Source organism: Miniopterus natalensis, chromosome 20 (assembly GCF_054644295.1).
Source record: "Miniopterus natalensis isolate mMinNat1 chromosome 20, mMinNat1.hap1, whole genome shotgun sequence".
Classification (NCBI taxonomy): Eukaryota; Metazoa; Chordata; class Mammalia; order Chiroptera; family Miniopteridae; genus Miniopterus; species Miniopterus natalensis.
Window position 1 is genome coordinate 21,677,190 of NC_142100.1, and position 21,310 is coordinate 21,698,499.

At 52.8% G+C, this 21,310-nt stretch overlaps 1 protein-coding gene across 2 annotated transcripts in view; it reads left to right on the forward strand.

The window, feature by feature from the left end:
* The window catches only part of KSR2 (kinase suppressor of ras 2), a 166,895-nt gene that overhangs the window by 116,504 nt on the left and 29,081 nt on the right, over window positions 1-21,310 (forward strand). Inside the window, exons 6-12 of one of the 2 annotated variants that reach the window (XM_087828699.1) lie at window positions 1,134-1,203; window positions 2,654-2,737; window positions 9,284-9,351; window positions 12,254-12,372; window positions 16,342-16,510; window positions 19,587-19,628; window positions 20,153-20,225. In XM_087828699.1, the coding sequence (XP_087684825.1) occupies window positions 1,134-1,203; window positions 2,654-2,737; window positions 9,284-9,351; window positions 12,254-12,372; window positions 16,342-16,510; window positions 19,587-19,628; window positions 20,153-20,225 (625 nt within the window). Of the gene's footprint in view, window positions 1-1,133; window positions 1,204-2,653; window positions 2,738-9,283; window positions 9,352-12,245; window positions 12,373-16,341; window positions 16,511-19,586; window positions 19,629-20,152; window positions 20,226-21,310 lie in introns of both variants that reach the window. The other variant, XM_087828698.1, reaches the window with a different exon arrangement.

Consider the following 21,310-nt stretch of genomic DNA (forward strand, 5'->3'; position numbering starts at 1 on the left):
GGCCTCCGGCCTCTCTCCCTGCCGGCGGGGGTTTCACACGGCTCGGGGCCTTCGGGGCCTGCGAGGGGCTGGGGAGTGGAGTGGAGGCCGGGGCTGTGCTCGGTCTGCAGAAAAGGTCCCAGAGCTCGGTCAGTGACGGAGTGATGGTGGAGATCACCCGGGTTTAGTCTAAGGCATGAAAGACAAGACCAGATGAGGGCAGGGATCCAGTCTGAAGTCTGTGCGATGTATTGAGTCTTCATTTCCACTCATCATCCATCTATCTACCACCCACCTAATTCCATCTATCTGTCCATCTATTCAGTCATCTGTCCGCCCACCCACCCACCCATCCACCCACCCATCCACCCATCCATCCACCCCCCCCCCCCCCCCCCGATCATCAGTCCATCCCTTTACTCTAGCGTGAGTTTCGATGGTACAAGGTTGGAAGTATTTGAAATAGTTCCCTACTATATACAGAAAGTGATATTAGTTTTCCATATAGATTTAGCTTTTAAAATAAATGTATTTAAACAAACAAACAAACAAACAGAGTCGACTTAAAATAGTAAACAAATAATTTTATGAGTTGTACAGGGGCGAGACCAAAGTTAGGAAAGTGGTACTTGCGTGACTGGCATTTGGAGTCTACGCTGTAGCGCTTTGCCTGCGGGGGCACGTGCTCTGGAGTCCCGCCAGCCTGGATTCACAGTTGCTGTGCGGCCTCCAGGGTGTATGACCTTGAGAAAAAGGACTTCCTCTCTCCAAGCCTCAGTTTCCCCACCTTCGAGGTGGGGATGCTAGCATCCCCTGTCCTTGGGATTGTTCGATGATGCAATGAACTAAGGGGTGAGCCAGCACACGCCCGGCACACACTGAGCCCCCTGTCAATAGAAGTGATGTCTAGTCTTACTCTTTGCCCTTCTGGCTTCCTTCGGGGCGCTCTGGCTGCCCAGCCCAGGGGCCTTCGTGGTTAAGCTAACACGGGCTAAACCAGTGTTCCACTTGCTTTGGTTTAACAAGTGCTGTGGTCAGTGCCCTTCTTGAGGCCAGCGGGCCTCCCTCTTCCTTCCAGGGTTTGGCTGGGGCCCAGGCCAGCCCCTGAGCCTCTGTATAACAGGCTCTCTCCCTCCTCTCTTCTCTCCCCGCAGACACACTGTCAGTGCCGCGCTGGTCCCCGCAGATCCCTCGCAGAGACCTTGGCAACTCCATCAAGCACAGGTAGGCCGGATTCTGCCTCCCAGCACGGTGAGGGCCGGGGACTCTGACCCCCGGGGTGAGGAGAGGCCGGGCACATGTGTTGCTCCATGACCCTCTTTCTCATGTGCCAGGCAGCCCGGGACTGAGATGTCTGCGTCTTATGAGATTAGCACGTAATGGTTAAAAGCCGGGGCTTTGGAGTCAGACTGACCTGTGTTCCAATCTCAGCTAGTAAAGCTTTGAAACCTTGAGGAAGTTACTTAACCTCTCTGAGGCTGAATTTTCTTATCAGATAATTCTGCCTACCCATAGGGTGGTCGTGAGGATTAAGTGAGGGAATACATTAAAGTGCTAAGGAAAGTCCCTGGCACATAATATCCACTCAATAAATGGTACTGTCAAAACGAATGCTTTGTATCTTGACTTTGGGTTTCCTCACCCAGAAGACACAAGATTGGATGGTCACTGTCTTCTGAGGTGTAAAATCAGTCCAGAGCTCCAGCCAGGTTGGGTGCAAGGGCCAACCTCTCAAGGGCCATGCCTGCCCTTTTCAGGAGGGAGATTTGTACCTACTAGTCATCCCTTATAAGAAGTCCTTTAACTTTCCACATTTTATCTCATCAATCTCCTCGCAAGTAATTGGCGCGCGTGTGGTCATGTCCATTTGACAGATAGGAAAACCGAGGCCCTGGATGATTCAGTGATGGGTCTACACGCTAATTGACCTCAGCACTTTATGTTCTTTGACTACTGCTGCTGAGAGTTTTCTTTGCATCTAGGCCTCTGTGAGTCATAGATTCTTTCCACTCAGATTTATGGAGTTTCTGGGCCACGGCTACAGCACTGAGCGAGATACAGACCTGTGCCCTTGGGGAGCTCATGGCCTAGTGGAGGTCTGGCGGACAGTTAACAGACCAGGGCTTTGGGGTGTGGGGGGCAGTGCCTGGGCATTCACGTCATCATAGCCGGGGTGAGGCAGCACTGAGCACGCTGGCTGGGAAAGGCGTCTCATCAACAGCTCTTCAGAGAAATATGTTGACAGCACAGTTGTTAAGTCTCAAATGAGAAAGTTGGTGGAGGAAGTAGTGAGAAATACGTGATAGACACATCAGTGGTCAGGCAGCGAGATGCAGAGGGAAAGGGGCCTATTTTTTCTTTCTTCTGCACGCCCCCCTCCCCCACTGGATTAGCCCCACTCCTGGCTCAGCTCCACCCCTAGGTTGGCTCAGTTCCTGGCTCAGCTCCACTCCTCGGCTGGAGGGCCGGGAAGTTAATCTAAGGTCATTATCCCCACTTGACAGATGAGGAAACTGAGGCTCCAGGGGTTTAAGCAAATTGATTAAGTCTCATCTGGGAAGAAGCAGGACTGGAATCCAGGGCCCGTGTGCTTACCTGTAAGTGGTCCGTCCTTCTAGAGACACCTCAGTCACCATCACCCTGACCTTGAACATTTTCTGTCTCTTTTCCACAGGTTTTCCACCAAATACTGGATGTCTCAGACGTGCACAGTCTGTGGGAAAGGGATGCTTTTTGGCCTCAAGTGTAAAAATTGCAAGTAAGTGGCTGCACCCGGAAGCATCTTTGCACTGTGCCTGATGTCGGCTAGAGCCGCCCTGGGCCCTGAAACGGCTCATGGGAGTTTGGTTTCTTGACTTCCAGGAGCGTTGCTTGCCCTGTTTTTCGCAAATAGATCTGAAACGAACTTGTGTATTTGGGGAAGGGCTTAAGGGGAGCAGTTCTGAATGAGAACCTGAGCAGATGGGTGGTGTTAGAAATGCATAGTGCTGTCTGCCCCGGCCTGATGGCTCCTCGCATCTTCATAGCATCTAGGATCGGGGGCTGGCAAACTTTCTTCTCAGGCTGACCGGACAGGAAATATTCTAGGCTTCCTTGGCCATAGCGTCTCTGTTACAACTGCTCATCTCTGCCGTGTGGCTCAGAGGCAGCCAGAGACAATACCCAAATGGGCAGGACTTATTTATGTATTCCCATAAAACCTTATTTACTAAATATTCTGCGGGCTGGCTCGGGAGCCTCTCGGCTGCAGTTTGGCAGTCTCTGAGCTAAAGCTTTTGAAGTCTTTTTCTTTCATTTTCTCTCCTCCGAGGGGCTGTGATGATTCTCCCATTTCGCAGATGTGTAAGCTGAGTCTTGGCAAGGATAACTCTCCTGCCTGAGGTCGCACAGCTAGGAAGTTCCCGTCAGGACTTGCTCCTGGCTCTTGCCTTTTCTGCGGCATCACGTTGGTCTCGAGTTCGCGCCCCGCCCCACTTCCACGCAAACATTCCAAGTCATGGCTGGAAAAGGTGGGGAGGGGATAGAAAAACTGCGGTGCCCAACTTGGGCTCTGTGGTCAGGCTCAGATGGCCTTAAATCCTGGCCCTCTTACTTCCTAGCTGTGTGACCTTGGACCAGTCACCTCACATTTCTGTTCCTGGCATTTTCATCTGCATGAGCAGAGTAATCATCTTACCTGCCTGATGGGGTGACAAGCATTCAAGGAATAAGCGCTAGAGGACAGAGCTTGGTGGCGGTGGTGGGCTCGGAGTTCTGACCTCTGCCAAAGGTCGCAAATGCCTTTCTGCCCGGCCCCCCTCCCTCCTGCCTTAAATGTGTATTAAATACCCACTCTGTGTATTAAATATCCAGTGACTGTAAAATAGTCAGTAACATTCAGCTGTATGGAAGAGCTACAGATGAAGGCGTGTCTGTTTGCTGATGGCAGCCACTTAGTTTAAAAGGCAGCAGGGAGCCTTCTTTCCCCTGTAGCCTTGTCCAGCTCAGACGTGGAGCTCTCATTTAGGCTCCTTCAGGCCTCCCCGCACCCCTGCCCTGTGATGGAGGTGGGCTAGCCGCAGGGCCGAGGGCTCACTGTCCGCCGGCCTGGAGGTGTCACCTGAGTCCTGAAGGTAAGGCAGAGGGCTCCCTTCTCTTGTGGGAAAGATTAATTAGTCCCAGCGCCCAAGGAGGCTCCATGGGTGTAAGGGAAGACGCACAGGGCAGTCATTACAAGCGTGCGTGTTTGGAGGCCCCCCCCTCGGTTCTCCATAGACCCAGGCCGTGGGTGAGCCCCGGGATGGCGGCCCCTGGTCCTCTGGCTCCACGAGGCACAGGACCAACCGGAAGGGTGTCTGATTTCCCCCAAACACCAGCTGCTCGGGGGCCCGTGTGTAGTCACCCCGTGTTCTGTGGGGGAGACGGCAGCCTTCACATGCTCACACCTGCAGAGTGCAGGCTTTGAAGTCAGGTAATTAGGTGACAGGGACACAGCCGGGAGTCAGCAAGGCTGAAGGCTTCCTGAGCTGGTTTAATTTTCGGCACTAGATGCAGAACTGGGAGGCCGCTTCTCTTCTGCCCTCCGTCTAGAAGCAACTGCGAAGGCTCAGAGCCTGCTGAGGGTTGGGGGAGGGCACGGGGGCGGGCGGGGGGGATCTTGGGACAGGGCTGGCTGCGAGAAGCACAGACTTCAGAAGCAGCCAGAACCGAGTTTGAGCCCCAGCCCCCTCGCTGAGCTCCCTGCGCGAGCTTGAGCAAGACACTCATCCTCTGGGACCTCAGTCTCCTTACCTGCAAAGTGGGCCTGACCTGAGCATCCGCCACGGGACCGCTGGAAGGAGGCAGTGAAGTGTCCCTGCCCCCAGGTCACAGTGTTTTCTCACAGAGCTTCCCTCCTCGCTGCACCTCCTGCAGAAGTGGCTCCCGGCGTGAAAGGGGCAGAATCCAAGCCCAGCCACGCTTCCACCGTGCCGTTGACACCGGTTCGCTCGGCCCTTAGAAAAACTGCCACGGTGGCGAAGCAGAGCCTGAGGCTGCCACAGAGCTCCAGCGTGCTTCGGGGACCCTGACACTGTCCCCGTGTGGCTACAGCAGGGTTTGGAGCTCTCTCCAGGATGTCACGACGACCATGAATGACAGATACCACCAGTTGGAGTTGGAGCTTGTTCTATGAATAAAACCCTGCGGCTTTTGCGTTAAGAGGATGGATGGTCACTTATCTTTGTTTTCAAAGGTTTCGAAATTTTGGACACACTTATGGGCAGGTGGAGGGATAGAAACGGGTAAAACACACAGACCCCACTGTCAAGGAGTTTCAGGGAGACACAGCTACAGAGAAATGAATTTCGGTGAAACCCAAGTGCGTGCGTGAGGAACAGTGACCGGTGGGATTGCAGAGACCTGGCGCCGAGACCGGGGAGGCAGCCGCTTAGAAAAAATGGGCAGAACCAGCTGGTCATTTACTCACCTAGTGTTTATTGAGCGCCTACTATGCGCCCGGCACTGTCCTGGGCACAGGGGAAAGTAACAGTGGATGGAACAGACAAAATCTCCGCCCTCATGGAACTTACAGGCTGGTGAGATGGGGGGGGGGGACACACGACAGTAAAGAAAGTAAATTCTTGCCCGGCCGGGCATGGCTCAGCGGTTGAGCGTGGACCTAGGATCCAGGCGATCAGGGTTCGATTCCCGGTCAGGGCACATGCCCGGGTTGCGGGCTGCAGCCGATCAATGACTCTCTCATCATTGATGTTTCTATCTCTCTCTCCCTCCCTTTTCCTGTCCCTGAAGTCAATAAAGATATATTTAAAAAAAAAAGAAAGAAAAAGAAAGTAAATTCTTTTTTTTCCTTTTAAATCAGTGAGATAAGGTAAACTGCTCAGCCTAGTAGTTGGCCCATTACAAGACCTTAACACAAACAAAAGCGAACAGTGTTACTGACTTGATGAATTAATTTTGGGGTACCCCTCCACCCAGGAAGCCAGGATTCTTCCGAAGTCGAACCCCCTTCCCTCCCGCTTTGGTTCCGTGCCCGCTTCCTCCGGAATTCTCATCAGCTGTCTTGTTGGCGCTCTGAATAGAGGGATTAACGAACTAATGGGAAACGACTCTCGGAAAGCAATTTGCAGTTATCTAAATTGAGGCGTTTTCATCTAATAGGTTCATGAGCTCGGAGCGGAGCGGGGCTCTCGGTGGTCGGATGTCGGCACCAGCTGAGTATTTCTGATAACGGGGCGTCCAGCTGGCCCGAGGTCGCTTTTGCAGGGAGACGCGGGGTTCCCCAGCCCTCGGCCCTGCGTGATCCGCCTCTTCCCTCCGTGTGTGCAGTTGGGGCCGGTCCCTCGGAACCTCTCCACCCCTGTCTGTATTTCTTGCAGAAAAAAATCACAGGACAGTGATTTGAGGAGTTTGAACCAAGGTGGTTTTTTGTCTGCGCCGGCCGGAGTGTGGAAGGGAGGGGGGATCTTCTAAAACCGCCGACGGAGAAATAGCATTTTAACTGCCTCGCACGCCTGTTTGAGCCGCCCCGGGGTCTCCTTTCGTAGACGGGGTGCTTTGGTTTTGGTTACCCCGGGTGGGTCAGCGGCCCCGGCGAGCACCTGGCATGTGAGGGACCCTGTCCTGCCGTTCGGGGCCCCTGGCCTGTGTTCTGGCATCAGCAGAGCGCTTTGTCTGCGATGAGGAGATGGAAGTGTGAAGTTGGCCATGGTTGGTGGAGCCGTTGGGAGCACCGATTTCCCGGCGCTTGAGGAGCCGGGGAAATGATGAGCCCGACGTCGCAGCTGCTGCGAAGGTGCCTGGGAGCTTCGGGAATTTTACAGCCGGCAGGATATGGGCAGGATGTGGCTGCGGGTGCGCATTTCAGACATCGCCCACGTGGAGCCTGGACTGACTTTTCCATTCATAGAAACGTCAGTGTTTGCAATAATCATAACGAGAATTAATGGTCCCTTCTATGCGTTTTTACCTATTATGAGCAAAAATGTGGGTCTAATTACAGTTGTGTGTGGGGAGGGATTATAACTCTACTGGGGGCCGAGGTGGGGATTGGGCGTGGTGATGATTGTGATGGTGATGAAGGTGGTGATGGTGGTGATGATGATGGTGATGAAGGTAGTGATGGTGGTGATGATGATGGTGATGGTGATGAAGGTAGTTGTCTTGGTGATGGTGGTGGTAGTGATGAAGGTGGTGATAGTGGTGATGGTGATGATGGTGGTGATGATGGTGGTGATGATGGTGATGATGGGTGAAATTACATTATTTCTGTACCCTTTTAAATCCCCTGGTAGGTGCAGTTGTCAGCAGTGAGGGAAGGAGGGTTTTGATATCCTTCACTGAGAACATACGGAGACATTTCTAGAAGCATTTGGCTCAAAGAAGGGACCACAGGAGGCCCAAACCCAGACAAAACTGCCCGGTTGGGCTATTCAGTGAAACAAACCCCGAGGCAAAGGGGGCAATGATTTGGTTTACTGATTTTGCAAAAGCCTTAGGGACACTTGCTGCAGTGCCCTAGGAAAAGGGAACCAGAGGCAGCGGGTGGGAAAGGTAGAGGGGACTAGGGGCCCTTTAATGGTACGTGTCTGCCCTGCTGGGGGGGCTCTTTCCAAAATGCTTGTCCAGCTCCATCTTCCTGTTTAAAAATCCTTCCTCGGCTCCCCCTGCTCTCAGAATAAAAATCCAGCCTCGTGAGGAGACTGCGCCGTCCCTTGCTTACCTCTCCCCCCCTTCTCATTCCCCCTCTTAAAGGGGGGGGGGAGCACTTTCCATCCTGCAAGAAAAAACAACTAAAAAAGCCACGTGGGGGAGGAGAGGGCAGAGGGCTGGGGTGCAGAGAGGGACTGACTTGCATCTCACAAACTTCAAGGGATACAATTGATAAGAAACATCACTTTTCAAAAACAAATCTTGATAGAGACTCAGTGCTCCGTCATCAATAGCATGGACAGGCTTCCCCATCCGTCGAGCCTCCCTTTTACTTCTTTCGCCCTCTCTCCCCCGTCTCCCCGATATTGATATCGATCCCCGAGAATTCTGCACCGGCCCCCAGGCCAAGCTCTGAGGGGGGCGGGAGAAAAGGGAGCCCCGAAGATTAGGAAGACCCAGATCCTGCCCTCCAGATAAAGTCACATATTTAATTTTCAGACGGAGAGGATGTCTCATTTAGCCAGTGGCTCCCTGGGGCAATGAGATGTTCCGCATAAGCAACTTTTCTTGAGAACTGAAGCTTATCCTATTAGTCCTGAAAGTTTAAAAAAAAAGAAAAGCCATTTTCAGTGCAAGTTTTAAATAAATCCAAGTTTCCCAGCTGGATGTGGCCCGCCCGGCACATCCCGTGGGCACTTGGTGTGTTTTAGCCCTATAAGCAGAAACATTGCCTGTTGGCTGCCTGTGTGGGTACTTACCTGGGCATTTTCTCATGTGATCCTTGTCACAGTTTGGATGAAGACCCTGGTCCCCAGAGAGACAGATGGATGTCCCCTTGCTCTGAGTTCTTATAGCCCCCCAGGGGTGGAGGTCTCACTCAAATAGGTATCCAGATGGAGCCCTTATCCAAGTGTCCAGACTTGTGGTTTGGGGCATTCCTGTTACACCCCATTTCCTCAGGCTTGACGTAGCACTTGACATGACTGTCATGGTTGACAGTGACTCCATATTGGATTGTCAAAGGTGTCCAAAAAGTCTGCCCTGCTCTTGCTCTCTACAGCACTCCACCCATCCATTCATTCATCAGACTGTCCGTCTGTTCATCCATCCATCCATCCATCCATCCATCCATCCATCCATCCACCAATCCATCATCCCTCCATCATCCATCCATCCATCATCCCTCCATCATCCATCCATCATCCATCCATCCATCCATCATCCATCCATCCATCCATCCATCCACCCATCCACCAATCCATCATCCATCCATCCATCATCCATCCATCCATCATCCATCCATCCATCACCCATCCATCACCCATCCATCACCCATCCATCATCCATCCATCATCCATCCATCATCCATCCATCCATCCATCCATCATTCATCCATCACCCATCCATCACCCATCCATCATCCATCCATCACCCATCCATCCATCCATCCATCCATCATCCATCCATCATCCATCCATCATCCATCACCCATCCATCATCCATCCATCATCCATCCATCCATCCATCCATCATCCATCCATCATTCATCCATCATCCATCCACTCATCCACCCATCTGTCCATCCGTCCATCCATCCATCATCCATCCATCCATCCATCCATCCACCCACCCACCCACCCATCTTTCCATCCTTCCTTCTCTCTCTTTCTCTCAGGTTAAAGTGCCACAACAAATGCACCAAAGAAGCCCCACCCTGTCATCTCCTAATCATCCACCGAGGAGGTAAGTATTTAATGCTTGCTGCCCTGGGGTTGGGGGTGGGGTGGGGCTCCTGCAGGCCATCTGAGATGATAGCTGTCCCATCCAGGCCGATTCTGTATACCTCCTGACCCCCTGATACTTGCCTGTCTTTTTTCGTTCCCTGACACCCTTCTCCCTGGCATCTGTCTCCTCAGTCCACCCCTCATCTCTACTCTCCCTCTCTCTTGCCCCTGTAACTGGTTTCTCTGATACTTTAGCTCCCAGATTCATTTACTCCTCTCTCAATCTTTCTCTTTTTTGTCTCCTAATTTCCACTCTCCTCTCTTGCCCTCAATCCCATTGCCTTTCCTTCCCACTAAATGGAGTGCTGGCTGAGCATTTTTCTATTATGTGCCCTTTGGACTCAATCAATGGACCCCACAGAAGTGGGCATGGGGAGAGGTCTGGCTTGGACCTGTTGGTTTGGGCCATCTGTGTCCCCTGGCGCCCTGGAGTGTCTGGTCCAAGCTGCCCAGGCAGAGAGGTAACAGCTACCTCTGGGAGAGTCACTACCAGCTGTTCAAAAGCAAGACCGATTTAGATGGACAGAAAGACTAGAAAGAAAGACTTTTCCCTGCCTGCCAAAAGCTCCATAGGAGGCACTTAACTGAGAAGTCTTGCTGTCCAGCTTTCAAAACAGCTGGCCTGCTTCTTGGCCTTTTATCCCCAGACTCCATAATCCAGTGTAATCCATCCACCAGTGGACTCTCTAGGTCGCTGCTGTTCAATACAGTAGCTACTACCACATCTGTTTACATTTAGATTAATTAAACTGAAATGAAAGTAGACATTGAATTGCTTAGTCACACCAGCCACATTTTAGGTGCTCAGTAGCCACATGTGGCCACCATATTGCATAGTGCAGATAACAAACCCTTTCGCCATCACAGAAAATTCTACTAGACATCACTGGTCCACACCATTGCTATTCAAAGTGTGGTCCAAGGACCAGCAACACTGGGGAGCTTGGTGCCCCATCCCTGACCCACTGGATCAGAACCTGCATTTCAGCAGGATCTGCAGCTGAATTCCTTTGGGGTTGAGAAGTGCTGCTCTGGAGCAGGAGTTGCAAACTCAGATGCCTCCCAGGGCCAAGCAAGCACCCTAACGAAGAGACATGGCCAGATGGGGCCGCGCAATGTGGAGAGAGAGCGCACCCCGGCACTGTCTAGAGGGGACAGCCACGCCAGCAGCTCTGACGACCTGCACTGCAGCTTTTCTCGTGTTTCAAAGAAAAGCCCAACTTGTTTTATGTGCCCTGTGCTCACTTTAAAACGTTAGCAACTTATTCAAAGTTTAGAAGTTCTTGCTGGCCCCTCCCTGCCACCCCCCATCTATAGGTCAGATGAAGCTAAGGCTCCAGCTTGGGGGTTAGCAACTTGCAAAGCGGAGACTGGGCTCCTTGTCCTCTCGCGACGCCCCTCCCAGCCCCTGGCCTCGGTCATGCCTACTCAGGGGAATCTGCCCTGTTCTAGAAGGAACCCAGGGGAAAGCCAAAAAAGGAGGCGAATGGCTGCCGAAAGTGCTGAGATGTGTCCCAGAGGCAGCGGGCCATTGGTTTTCGATGATCTTTGCTTTGCTTCTCTCCACGAGGAGAGGAAATTGCAAGTAAAGGGAAACCTTCGTCTGTCTGCTCGGGCCCTGGCCCACCCCACACCCTCAGTTAAGAACCATCTGTCCCTTGAACAACTGTACGCACTTAGTGATGCTATTTTACACCTGAATTCTGTTGCTCTCAAACCACTGTCTTGGGTCAGCTTTGCTGGGGAAATCGCCTCCCACCGAATTCCCGTCTATAGTGGGTTCCTCTGGCGCCTGCCTCCCACCCCACGTGGGGACGTGACCAGCCTGCTGGAGGGCGACCCCCTCGCAGAGGTGGACACTAAAGAAGGGCCCCCTCCAACCCACCTTCACAGGCGTGTGCCCCCTTTGTGCATGCAAAGCAAATGGAACTTTCTAGAAGTCCACCAGATTTTTGCCACCCCCACCCCATCGTTAGTAGGAAGTTGGAAATATAGTCGGTTTCTATGGTGATGGCAGCTCAGGCTAAGCAGAGAAATTAAATCCCTGGGTCAGTCCAAAGCTTTTAACTTTTCCACTAACACCCCCATCCACCCTCGTAATAAAAAAAAACCCCACCACCAACAAAAATCTAACAAGTAACACTACCAGGCATCAAATTTGAATTCAAGCTTCTCATTTGTGTCCCTCCCCGTGGTCCCTGTAAGTAGGAGAAATAACGGGCAGCAGGGAGAGGGGCCCAGGGGATGGGGTTCGGATCAGTAAGCGTTTATTTAGCACCAGCCGTGTGCCCAGAGCTCTGCGTGGCTTTGGGGCGATGCGGGGAAGGGAGGCTGGGAAAGCTGAGCCTTTCCCCCAGGGACCCGCGCTGGCCTTGATGAGGACAAATGCGCTTCCATGTGCGACAGGCTGCTCGGGCCTGAGAAATCCAAGTAGTGAAAGGTGATCCTAGCACGAAGGTTAGACAGGGCGGGCCTGGCGGCCGTCATGGGCTCGCCCGCTGATTGCAGACGCCGAGGAATCAGGAACCTCTTGTATTTCCAAGGAGGTTCAGTTCTGAATTGAGCACCAACGCGAAACGTTTGTGGTACTGAAAACAAACAAAACTCACAGCTTCAGCTTTATTATTATAATTTGTCATGGTCAAGTCATATATCGACAATAAAAAAAACCCCAACCACCATGGAGAGCTCCCGATGTCACTTCCGGGACGTGAGGACTGTCATTTTTAGCAAATTCCCTTCCAGCCTTGGGGGTGGGCCTTGGAGGGGGACCTCTGAGCTCTGCTGCCCCAGAGCAACAGTCTAAAAGCCAAAGTGATACTTAAACTCCCCAATCGCTGTTTTTACCCCTACGGATCCAGCAAGGTTAGTCCGGACGGAGTCGGTCCCGTGTGACATCAACAACCCTCTGCGGAAGCCACCCCGGTATTCGGACCTGCACATCAGCCAGACGCTCCCCAAAACCAACAAAATCAACAAGGTGAGGCTGGGGTCCTGCTGGGTCGGGGATGCCAGGGCTGAGGCTGCGGGGGGGAGGTTCCAGGGCAGGCCTCGTGGAGCGACCTGGGGGCAGTGCCCTCACCTCCCAGCGCACCTGGGCTGTCCCCATTCTGTGTGGTTGCTGTTGGGCCAAGCGTGGGGGCCACCCAGCCACCAGGGGGGAGCGAATGTGCCAGGAAGCTGTCTAATTTAGGGAGCGGGCACGTGGACATGAGAATGAATGAGTGCGTTGAGGAGGGGACAGGTTCCTTAGTGGCCCAGACCCCGCGCTCTTTGCTCTGGGAGATGTTTCGCCATCTGCTGGGATTAGCTTTGCAGATGGTTCTGGGCTTTCTGACACATCTGTTGAATCAAACCTCGGAGGGACAGGGATCTATTTCTGAGCTCCTGCCGGAGACTGGGTGGACGGATACGAGCGGGGGCCCTGAGCTCCGAGCCACAGCCACTCTGCTTGACTTCCAGCTGATCCTCAGATGTGGGCCTCTCTGGGCATCTCTCTTTCCAATGTGGTCTGGAAATTTCCAGTGTGATTTCCATCTACACCCTTTGTTTGGTCTGCTGGTCGGACTGCACCAAAGCTATCCCAGGGATGCTTCTAGCCCCACAGTAGGAGGCAGATGTTGTGCATGCCCACAGGTGATTTCTCAAGCCCCATGACACCTCCACGCATGGTTTGAAAGTGGACAAAGTGTGGATCAGCCCGAGCGCATGGCAGGTCCCCCGCCTGTGCTCAGGACCCAGGTGAGCATCGCAACTTCTATCTGGCACAGCCTCACTTCTCTGCACAAGGCTGCAGAGGGCATGGCCCCCTCCCCAGTCTATGCTTCACGCAGCAGCCGGAGTGATTCTTAATGAATGTAATTTAAATTGTGTCACCTCCGTTTCAAAAGCATTCGATAGCTTTTTAGTGCATCTAGAAAACAAATCAAACTCCTTACCGCAGCCTGCCAGGCAGTGCATAATCCGGTCCCTCCCTCCGTCTCTGACCTCCCTTTCCATGCCTCCCCAGCAAAACCCACAGGTCCTTTTCCTCTCGTGCTTTCCCCCACCATTTTTACTAGTAGATCTCAGCCATTCTCCATCTGGCTCCTTGTGGCATCATCTCAGCAGTTGAGAGCGTGGCCTCTAAAGTCAGGCAAACCTAGCAGCCAGCCTTGGCTTTCTCCACTTGCCGGCTGTAAGACTCTGGGCAAGTAACTGAATCTCTCGGAGCCTCAGTTTTCCTGCATGCATGCAAATGGGTACGTTTCAGTTAGGCACTGCTGCATGAACACACCACCTCAAACTTAGTGGCGTGCCACAGCAACCCTTTAATTTTGCTCGTGGAGTCTGTGGGGCAGGGATCAAGAAGCGGTCCAGTGGGGATTGTTCATCTCCACTTCATAATATCCAGGGACACAGCTGGGAAAACTCACGCAGCGGGGAGCTGGGATGATCTGGAACAGGGATTGGCAACTATGGCTTACAGGCCTAATTCAATTTACCACCTGTTTGTATAAATAAAATTGTATTGGAAAAAGCTACACTCTTATTGTCTGTGGCTATTTTCACCCTACAGTGGCAGAATTGAGTAGCTCCAAGAGAGACCACATGGCTCACAAAGCCTAATCGATTTACCGTCTGGCCATTTCAAGAAGATGTTTGCCAATCCCTGATCTAGAGGCCCCTTCATTCACAAATCTGGTACCTGGGCTGGGATGAGTCAAAGCCTGGGCTCTGTAGAAACTCAGCAGGAGCACCTATGAGTGGACCTGCCTTGTGGCTTGGGCTTCCTCACAGTGTGGCCTCCTCAGCTTGGTCCGGCTTCTTCCATAGCAGCTCAGGGTTTGAAGAGTGGCTGTTTCAGCAGACAAGGTGTAAGGTACATGGGCTTTTATAACCTGGCTTTGATTGTCTTGGCTTGCACTAGCCAAGGGTTGACGGTGACAGTTCTGTTGTATTCTTACTGAGAGAAGCAGTCGCAGCCTACTCAGATTCAAGGGGAGGAGACGTTAGACTCCATCCTGTCAATGGGCAGAGTCTAGGGAATTTGTGGCCACGTTTTAAAATGTCTATGGTAGGTAATAAAAGCATCAACCTCAGAGAGTTGTGGTGATGAATGAAATAATCCACATTAAAAAGAATGTAATGCAGTTCCTTGGCACATGGTAAGTGTCCAGGAGATTCTAGCTGTTATCATCAGCTTAAATCTTGGGGCTTCTCATCAAAATTTCAGGCTGGGTGCACTTTCCTTTTGTTATTTGCAAAAGATGGAGGTCTCTAGGAGAGGGGATCCCCATCTCTGGAAGAAATGAGGGGGCTCACGTGGTGAGGCTTCTGGGAACGAACCGCATACTTATAACCCATCCTTTCCTTCGTCGCGTCTTGGGGATGAGATGCTCGGAGACATCTCGAAACCTCTCTAGCGCTGGCTTTGTAGGCACGATGCGCCTCTTGGTATCAGATGGGACAGAAACGGGTCAGATAGGTCAATTACTGTGACACTGTTCTGCTTGTCTGCCAGCGGGAGAATTTGATAAGAGAAATAAATTAACCTCTATTTAGAAAGTGGCTTTGACGTGAAGGTGGACAGGATCTATCATAGGGCTGGCTTCCCCTCCCCCCTTTCCCGTCTCACCGGCTTCACGCAGATTCTTTTTGTCAGGCAATGATGTGGTTACTGCAATAGATTTCCGAGCCAATTTGGTCTGAAGATTTCCTTTTCGTTGCCGCCTGTCTCCTCTCCTGTCTGGCTCAGTCAATCCAGGTTCACAGAAGCCCGGCTTTTTCGCTCAACATAATGGTTAGACTTTGCATTTTGGAGTCAGAAGGCTTGAAACTTGGTTCCTTCCCTCGCTGTGGGATCAGAGCAAGATCTCTCTGCCTTGTTGGTTTTTTTCCCCCTCCTATAAAATGAGAATTATCAGGAGATACTCTGATCGGGACTGTGGAAAGGACTGGATACGGCGATGTGGGTTAAGAATTTAGTCCAACACTGGGTGCTCGGGGCGTGGAAATAGCCGGATGAAGAGGAACAGAGGGAGAATTTGCAGGCAGGAAGGGGGTGGAGGGAGGGGGGAAGAGGGAAGAGGTGGGCCCACCTCACCCGGATGGTCTCATCTGGAGACCCCTGTGTTAATTGCATCTGCAGAGACTTTTTTTAAAAAATATGTCTCTATTGATTTCAGAGAGAGGAAAGGAGAGGGAGAGAGAGAGATAGAAACATCAGTGAGGAGAGAGTCATTGATCAGCTGCCTCCTGCATGCCCCCAACTGGGGATCGAGCCCGCAACCTGGGCATGTGCCCTGACTGGGACTCGAACCCCGATCCCTGGATCCTAGGTCGATGCTCAGCCGCCGAACCACGCCCGGCCGGGCAGAGACTTTTTAAAAACAAGGTCCCACTCTGAGGTTCCAGGTGGACATCTCTTTTGGGGAGCACTGTTCAGCCCCTCCACGGCTCCTGACCTCCCCCCAGGCCGCCCTGAGGGTGCACAGCGGGGCCCTCCCGCGCCCGTGCCTGGAGCGGCTGGGCCGGGAGACGCGCTGGCTGCCGCTGAGATGCGAGGGAGGCTCTGGAGGCTCCTCGCGCCCTCTCTCCAGCTGTCAGGCTGTTGATTCTTTAATAAACACTCAGGAGGAGAGGTGTCAGGATGGGAAGAGCACTCTGGGCACCTCAGCGTGGCACTTTCCAAAACCGAAGAGGCGCGGGGAGCGTGGCTGTCACCTACGTGGCTTGCATGACGCGCTAACCTTTCACTCTGGGGTCCAGACGGTGGACAGGAACTTGACTCCGATGCCGCTCCTTCCGCGGCTGAGTGCAGCCTGGGGGGGGGGGGCGGCGAAGCAGGCGGGACGTGGGAGGGATCTGGGGGCTCAGGATGCTGGGGTGGGGTCTCTTCCTGCTCCCTCACCCTCACCGCTGTGTCTCTGCTTTCCTGCCTGCCCCCTGCCCTGTTCTCTGTCTGCAGGACCACATCCCCGTCCCCTACCAGCCAGACTCCAGCAGCAACCCCTCCTCCACGACGTCCTCCACGCCCTCCTCGCCGGCGCCCCCCCTGCCTCCCAGCGCCACGCCGCCTTCCCCCCTGCACCCTTCCCCTCAGTGCACGAGGCAGCAGAAGGCCTTCAACCTGCCAGGTACCTCCACGCTCGGGGAGGCGGGGGGGTTGGGCTCGTGCCAGGGTCATTGGGGAGCCTGCCCGAAGGCGCAGGGTTGAAGGCATGTGGCTTGAGTCTTCTAGGCAGGACAGTTGCCACATATTATGACCTCACTTGATCTTTAGAGTAGCCATGAGGTATTGTGAGCTCCATTTGACAGGTGAGGAAACTGAAGCTCCGAGAAGCAAAGGGACCTCCCTCTGTTGGTCAGCAGCAGGCCAGTGTCCCCACCTAAGTCTAAGTCACAGGGGGAGCTGGCAGTCGTCTTATGAGCTAAGTCCGTTGAAATTGGCAGGAGGAGCCTGGGCCCAGGATCTCAGGGGCCACATGCCTGAGGGGCTGCATGCTGAGTCTTACCCCCATCAGGATAGGGCTCTGGATGAGCAGGCTGGAGTTCTGGACTCAGGATCCTCTATCACGTCCCTGCCACGTGACCTCCGACTTCAGCTTTCTCACCTCTGAAAGGATATAGGTCGGGGAGGCCAGGACCCCGAGGATTCTTCTAGCTCACAAATTCCCACTTGAGTTCATGCACTGCCCAGGGCTGCAGATTTTTTCCTCAAGTTGTCTCCTGGCCCTCCGACTGCATCCATCCATTTATTTCCTTGACACATATTTATTGAGCATCTACTATGTACCAGGTACTGTACAAGGCACCATGTACGGAGAGGTATACAGAGCAGGCACACTCTGTGTGAGTTTCCCATTGCCGCTGTAACACTACCACAAATTTAGTGGCTTAAAACAGCACAAATCTATTAACTATGGTTCTAGAGGTCACAAGTCCAAAATTCGTGTCACTGGGCTGAAAATCGAGGCGTTGGCAAGGCTGGTTTCTTTGAGAGGTTCCAGGGGGAGAATCCATTTCCTTGTCTGACAGCTCCTCGTGGCTGCCAGCATTCCTTGGCTGGGGGCCCCGCACCACTCCAGCCTCTGCTTCTGTTACCACATCTCCGTTTCTGACTCTCTGATTCTGATCCTCCGGCCTCCCTCTCCTGAGGACCCCTGTGATTGCATTTAGGATGTACCCAGAGAATCTAGCGTAGTCTCCCCATCTCAAGATCCTCCATTCAGTCACGGTTTCCAGGGATTAGGACATGGGAGGGTGGGGATTATCCTGCCTTGCACACAGTCTCTGTTCTCATGGAGTTTGTAGCTTCGTGGGAGAGACGGGGTGAACCGAGCAAACACACGCACACACAAATGAAGGGAAAGAACAGTGCTGTGAGCAAGTTCAAGAAGAAAGCGAGTTCAAGCTGAAATGTCAGAGGCAGGTGAGTTCCGAAGACGGGGGAGAGTTGTCCAGGCGGGGAGAGGGGAGCACGTGCAAAGGCCCCGCCACAGGAAGGAGCTGAAAAATCGTCCTAATGGCCCGAGTGCCACAAACAAGGGGAAGTTATACCAGGTGAGACAGAGCTGCAGGGTTGAGGCCTGGCTTGGCCTTGTAGAGTGTGACGGGAATTTAGATTATTTTTAAAATATGTTTTTATTGATTTTTAGAGGGAGAGGGAGGGAGATAGAAATATTGATGAAAGAGAAAGATCGATTAGCTGCCTCCTGCACTCCCCTACTGGGGGATCAAGCCTGCAACCCTGGCATGTGCCCTGACCAGGAATCAAACCGGTGACCTCGTGATGCATGGGACAGCACTCAACCCACTGAGCCACACCGGCCCGGAGGGAATTTAGGTTTTATTTAAGACACAGTGGGAGGCCACTGAAAGGTTGCCGCAGGGGATGACTTCATTCTTCTTCCTTCTAGATCCTTCCTTTCAGAAGGCCACTCAGGCTGCTGTCTGGGGAAGCCTTAGGGAGGGAGTGGTGGGGACTCCAGAGTGGAAATGCCTTCACCGTGGCCTCCTGGCCTCTCTGCCATCTGGTCACCTGAAGCCTCTTAGTCTTCACAGCCTCTTGATGCCAGAGACCCAGGAGCCACTCAGTCCCCCGAGCAGGCCACTCGGGTTCACCAGCTGCCCCTTGGAGCCACTTCTATTACCAGCAAGAACAGGGCTCCCAGTGCCGCCGTTCCTTCTCTTGCCACTCCCTCCCTGTCAGTCACCGGCACAGCTGTTCTCTGCACCGGGAAAGGTCGAGGAGGGGTTGAGTCTGAGCATGCAGGCATTTGAGGGGTGTCCCATTGCCCGACACCTGTCCCTCCTCAGAGCAGGGCTCCCATCCATTGCCTGGCCCTCCTCCCGAAAAGGCCGTAACTGCCAGATAACCTCTCTGCGGACACTGAATCCCCCAGCCCAGCCGGGGAGGGAAGAGATCAGCTAAGCCTATGGAGAACCTCGGGTACTTCTTTGTTTAATTTTAGCCCCTTGTTGACAACGAAATGTCCACCTGCAGTTAAACAACAACAAAAACAGAAAACCAAACCAAACCTAGGTTACCTAACAGAAGGAAGGTCCCAGAAATCAAGGAGGTTGGGTTTTCTTTTAAAGCTTTGCTCTGTGACCTTGAATGAGCTGCTTCCCATCCCGGGCACTTTGTTTTCCAGATGCAAAAATGCATCCATTTGGATTCCATCCACCTGGAATTTGGGGATTTGTGGCCTCCAGAACTGTAAGGCAATAAACCTGTGTTGTTTTAAGCCACCATGTTTGTGGTAACTTGTTACAGCAGCAGCAAGAAAACTAATACAATGCTCAATGCAGAGAATTTGGAAAACACAAGAAACTCATAGTTGCTTTTTTTAAACTCACTGTAATCACTCTGCCAGAAGGGAAGAAAATTAATATTTCAGATTATGGTTCTACAGACTTCCCTCTGGGCGTGTTCTTGTGCATTTACCGAAACTGGGACTGTGCTCAGGATGCCGCTTGGAGTTGGGGCGCTCTGTATTTAGACAGCGTCGGATGAGAGGGTTGGCTTGGGCGTTCAGAGCTCTGGTTTCTTTACATCTGTTCTCAGTCCCTTGGAATTCAGGTGTCTGCAGAAGTCTGGAAACCCTCGAGGGTGGGCAGAGAACCCTCGCGGCTGTGGGACCCCCATTGGGTACCCGAAGGGACAGCCCCAGGGCAGCGCTCACTCTGGTGTCTTCTTTCTTTTCCCAGCGTCCCACTACTACAAATACAAGCAGCAGTTCATCTTCCCAGGTGAGTGTCCTGTGAGCTCAGCCCCTTTCTGAGTGAACTGAGCGGAGGTGAATGCTGGGGTGGACATGCTCAAAGAGGGTGATGGCGGGATCACCAGACCCCAGGATGATGGTCTGAGAGGGTGGTCTGCACTGGAAGGATGGGCCAGGGTAGGAGAGGTCCAGAGCCACATGGGAGGGGAGACATGGTCAGAGGGGCTTGCGCTGGGCACCGAGAGACGTGAAACTAGGTGGCCTCACCATCTCACAGGGAATCAAGAGGAGGATTCAGAGATGAGCAGAGGTCTGGGGCTCTGGCAGCCCCCTAGGTAATCGTAGGGAGCTTTGGTCCAGGTGCTGCCTGGACCACTGGTACATCTAAGCAGGTAAAGTTCAAGTGGTCGAGGAAGGGAGAGGGGCCTGGCCAGCCCCAGGGACCCATGATCTGGTGAGAAGTTATCGGCTACCAGCATGTTCCTGGAATCGGGCTTTCGGGGTGGTGTGGACTCCACGTTTGGTTCCTGACCGTCTAATCTCTGCCATCAGATGTGGTGCCAGTGCTGGAGACACCGACCCGGGCGCCCCAGGTCGTCCTGCATCCAGTGACCTCGAATCCCATGTAAGTGGAACAGAGGCCCCCTCCTCTGCCCCGGCCCTGTAGTCCAGTCGGGGTCCCTCTGTCTTCCTCTTACTGGAATTGATGTGCCGGGAGGCAGGGGGAGAATTCAGAGAGGGATGGAGAGACATGGGGATGAGTCGGGCAAAGAGAGGCAACTCTGGTCCCCCCGGGTCGGCTCTGCCTTGTGTCCCTGGCCCTGTCTGTCACGTGTGGTTGCCAGGGGCCCCTAGACCGTCCTGTGATCAGAAAGACAAGGTACAGGCGATAGCTAGAGCTCAATGGAAGGGCAGTTCCTCTATGTCATTGTCCCCCTTTTATAAGCAATAATTTAGGTCTATACCTGGGATCAGCAAATTACAGCCTCTGGGACGAATCCAACCTGCCGCATGTTTTTATCAATAAAGTTTTATTGGAATACAGCCACGCCGATTTGTTTACAACGTGCCATCTAGGGCGGCTTTCAGACTCCAACAGCAGAGTTGAGCAATTGCAACAGAGACCATATGGCCCGCAAAGTCTAAAATATTTACCATCTGGCCCTTTACAGAACAAGTTTGCTGACCTCTGGTTTATACCATGATGAAAATAATATAAGCTAATTTTGGAAAATTTGGGCTATTCTGTAAAAAAAAAAAAAAAGAAAGGAAGAGGTTCACAAATAATCACACCACTCTTAGATGTGTGCTCTTTCTAGTCGTAGCGGATATACGTGTGATCCACGATATACACAGTTTCTGTCCTACTTTTCATTCGCGAATGCGATGGCATCACGTTTTTCATATTATTCCAGACTCTTCATACTCAGTGTTTTTAATGGCTGTAGGATATTGTGTCAATGTGGAATGATTTCCTTACCTGTTTCCTGATTGCCGGCTCTAAACAACACCGCAAGGAACATCTTTGCATGGGGACATCTTTAGCCTCCTGAGGGTGGTCTGTGGCTGGTGCAGCCAAAGTGAAGTCACCTTCCTTAACTTCTTTGGTTGTGACCAAAGTCCGGGGCATGCCGGGGACCTGGTTTCGATTTGACGGGTTTCCCAGCTCACATTCTGCCTCCTTGGGTTTTCTCTGTCTCTGGTGCCAGC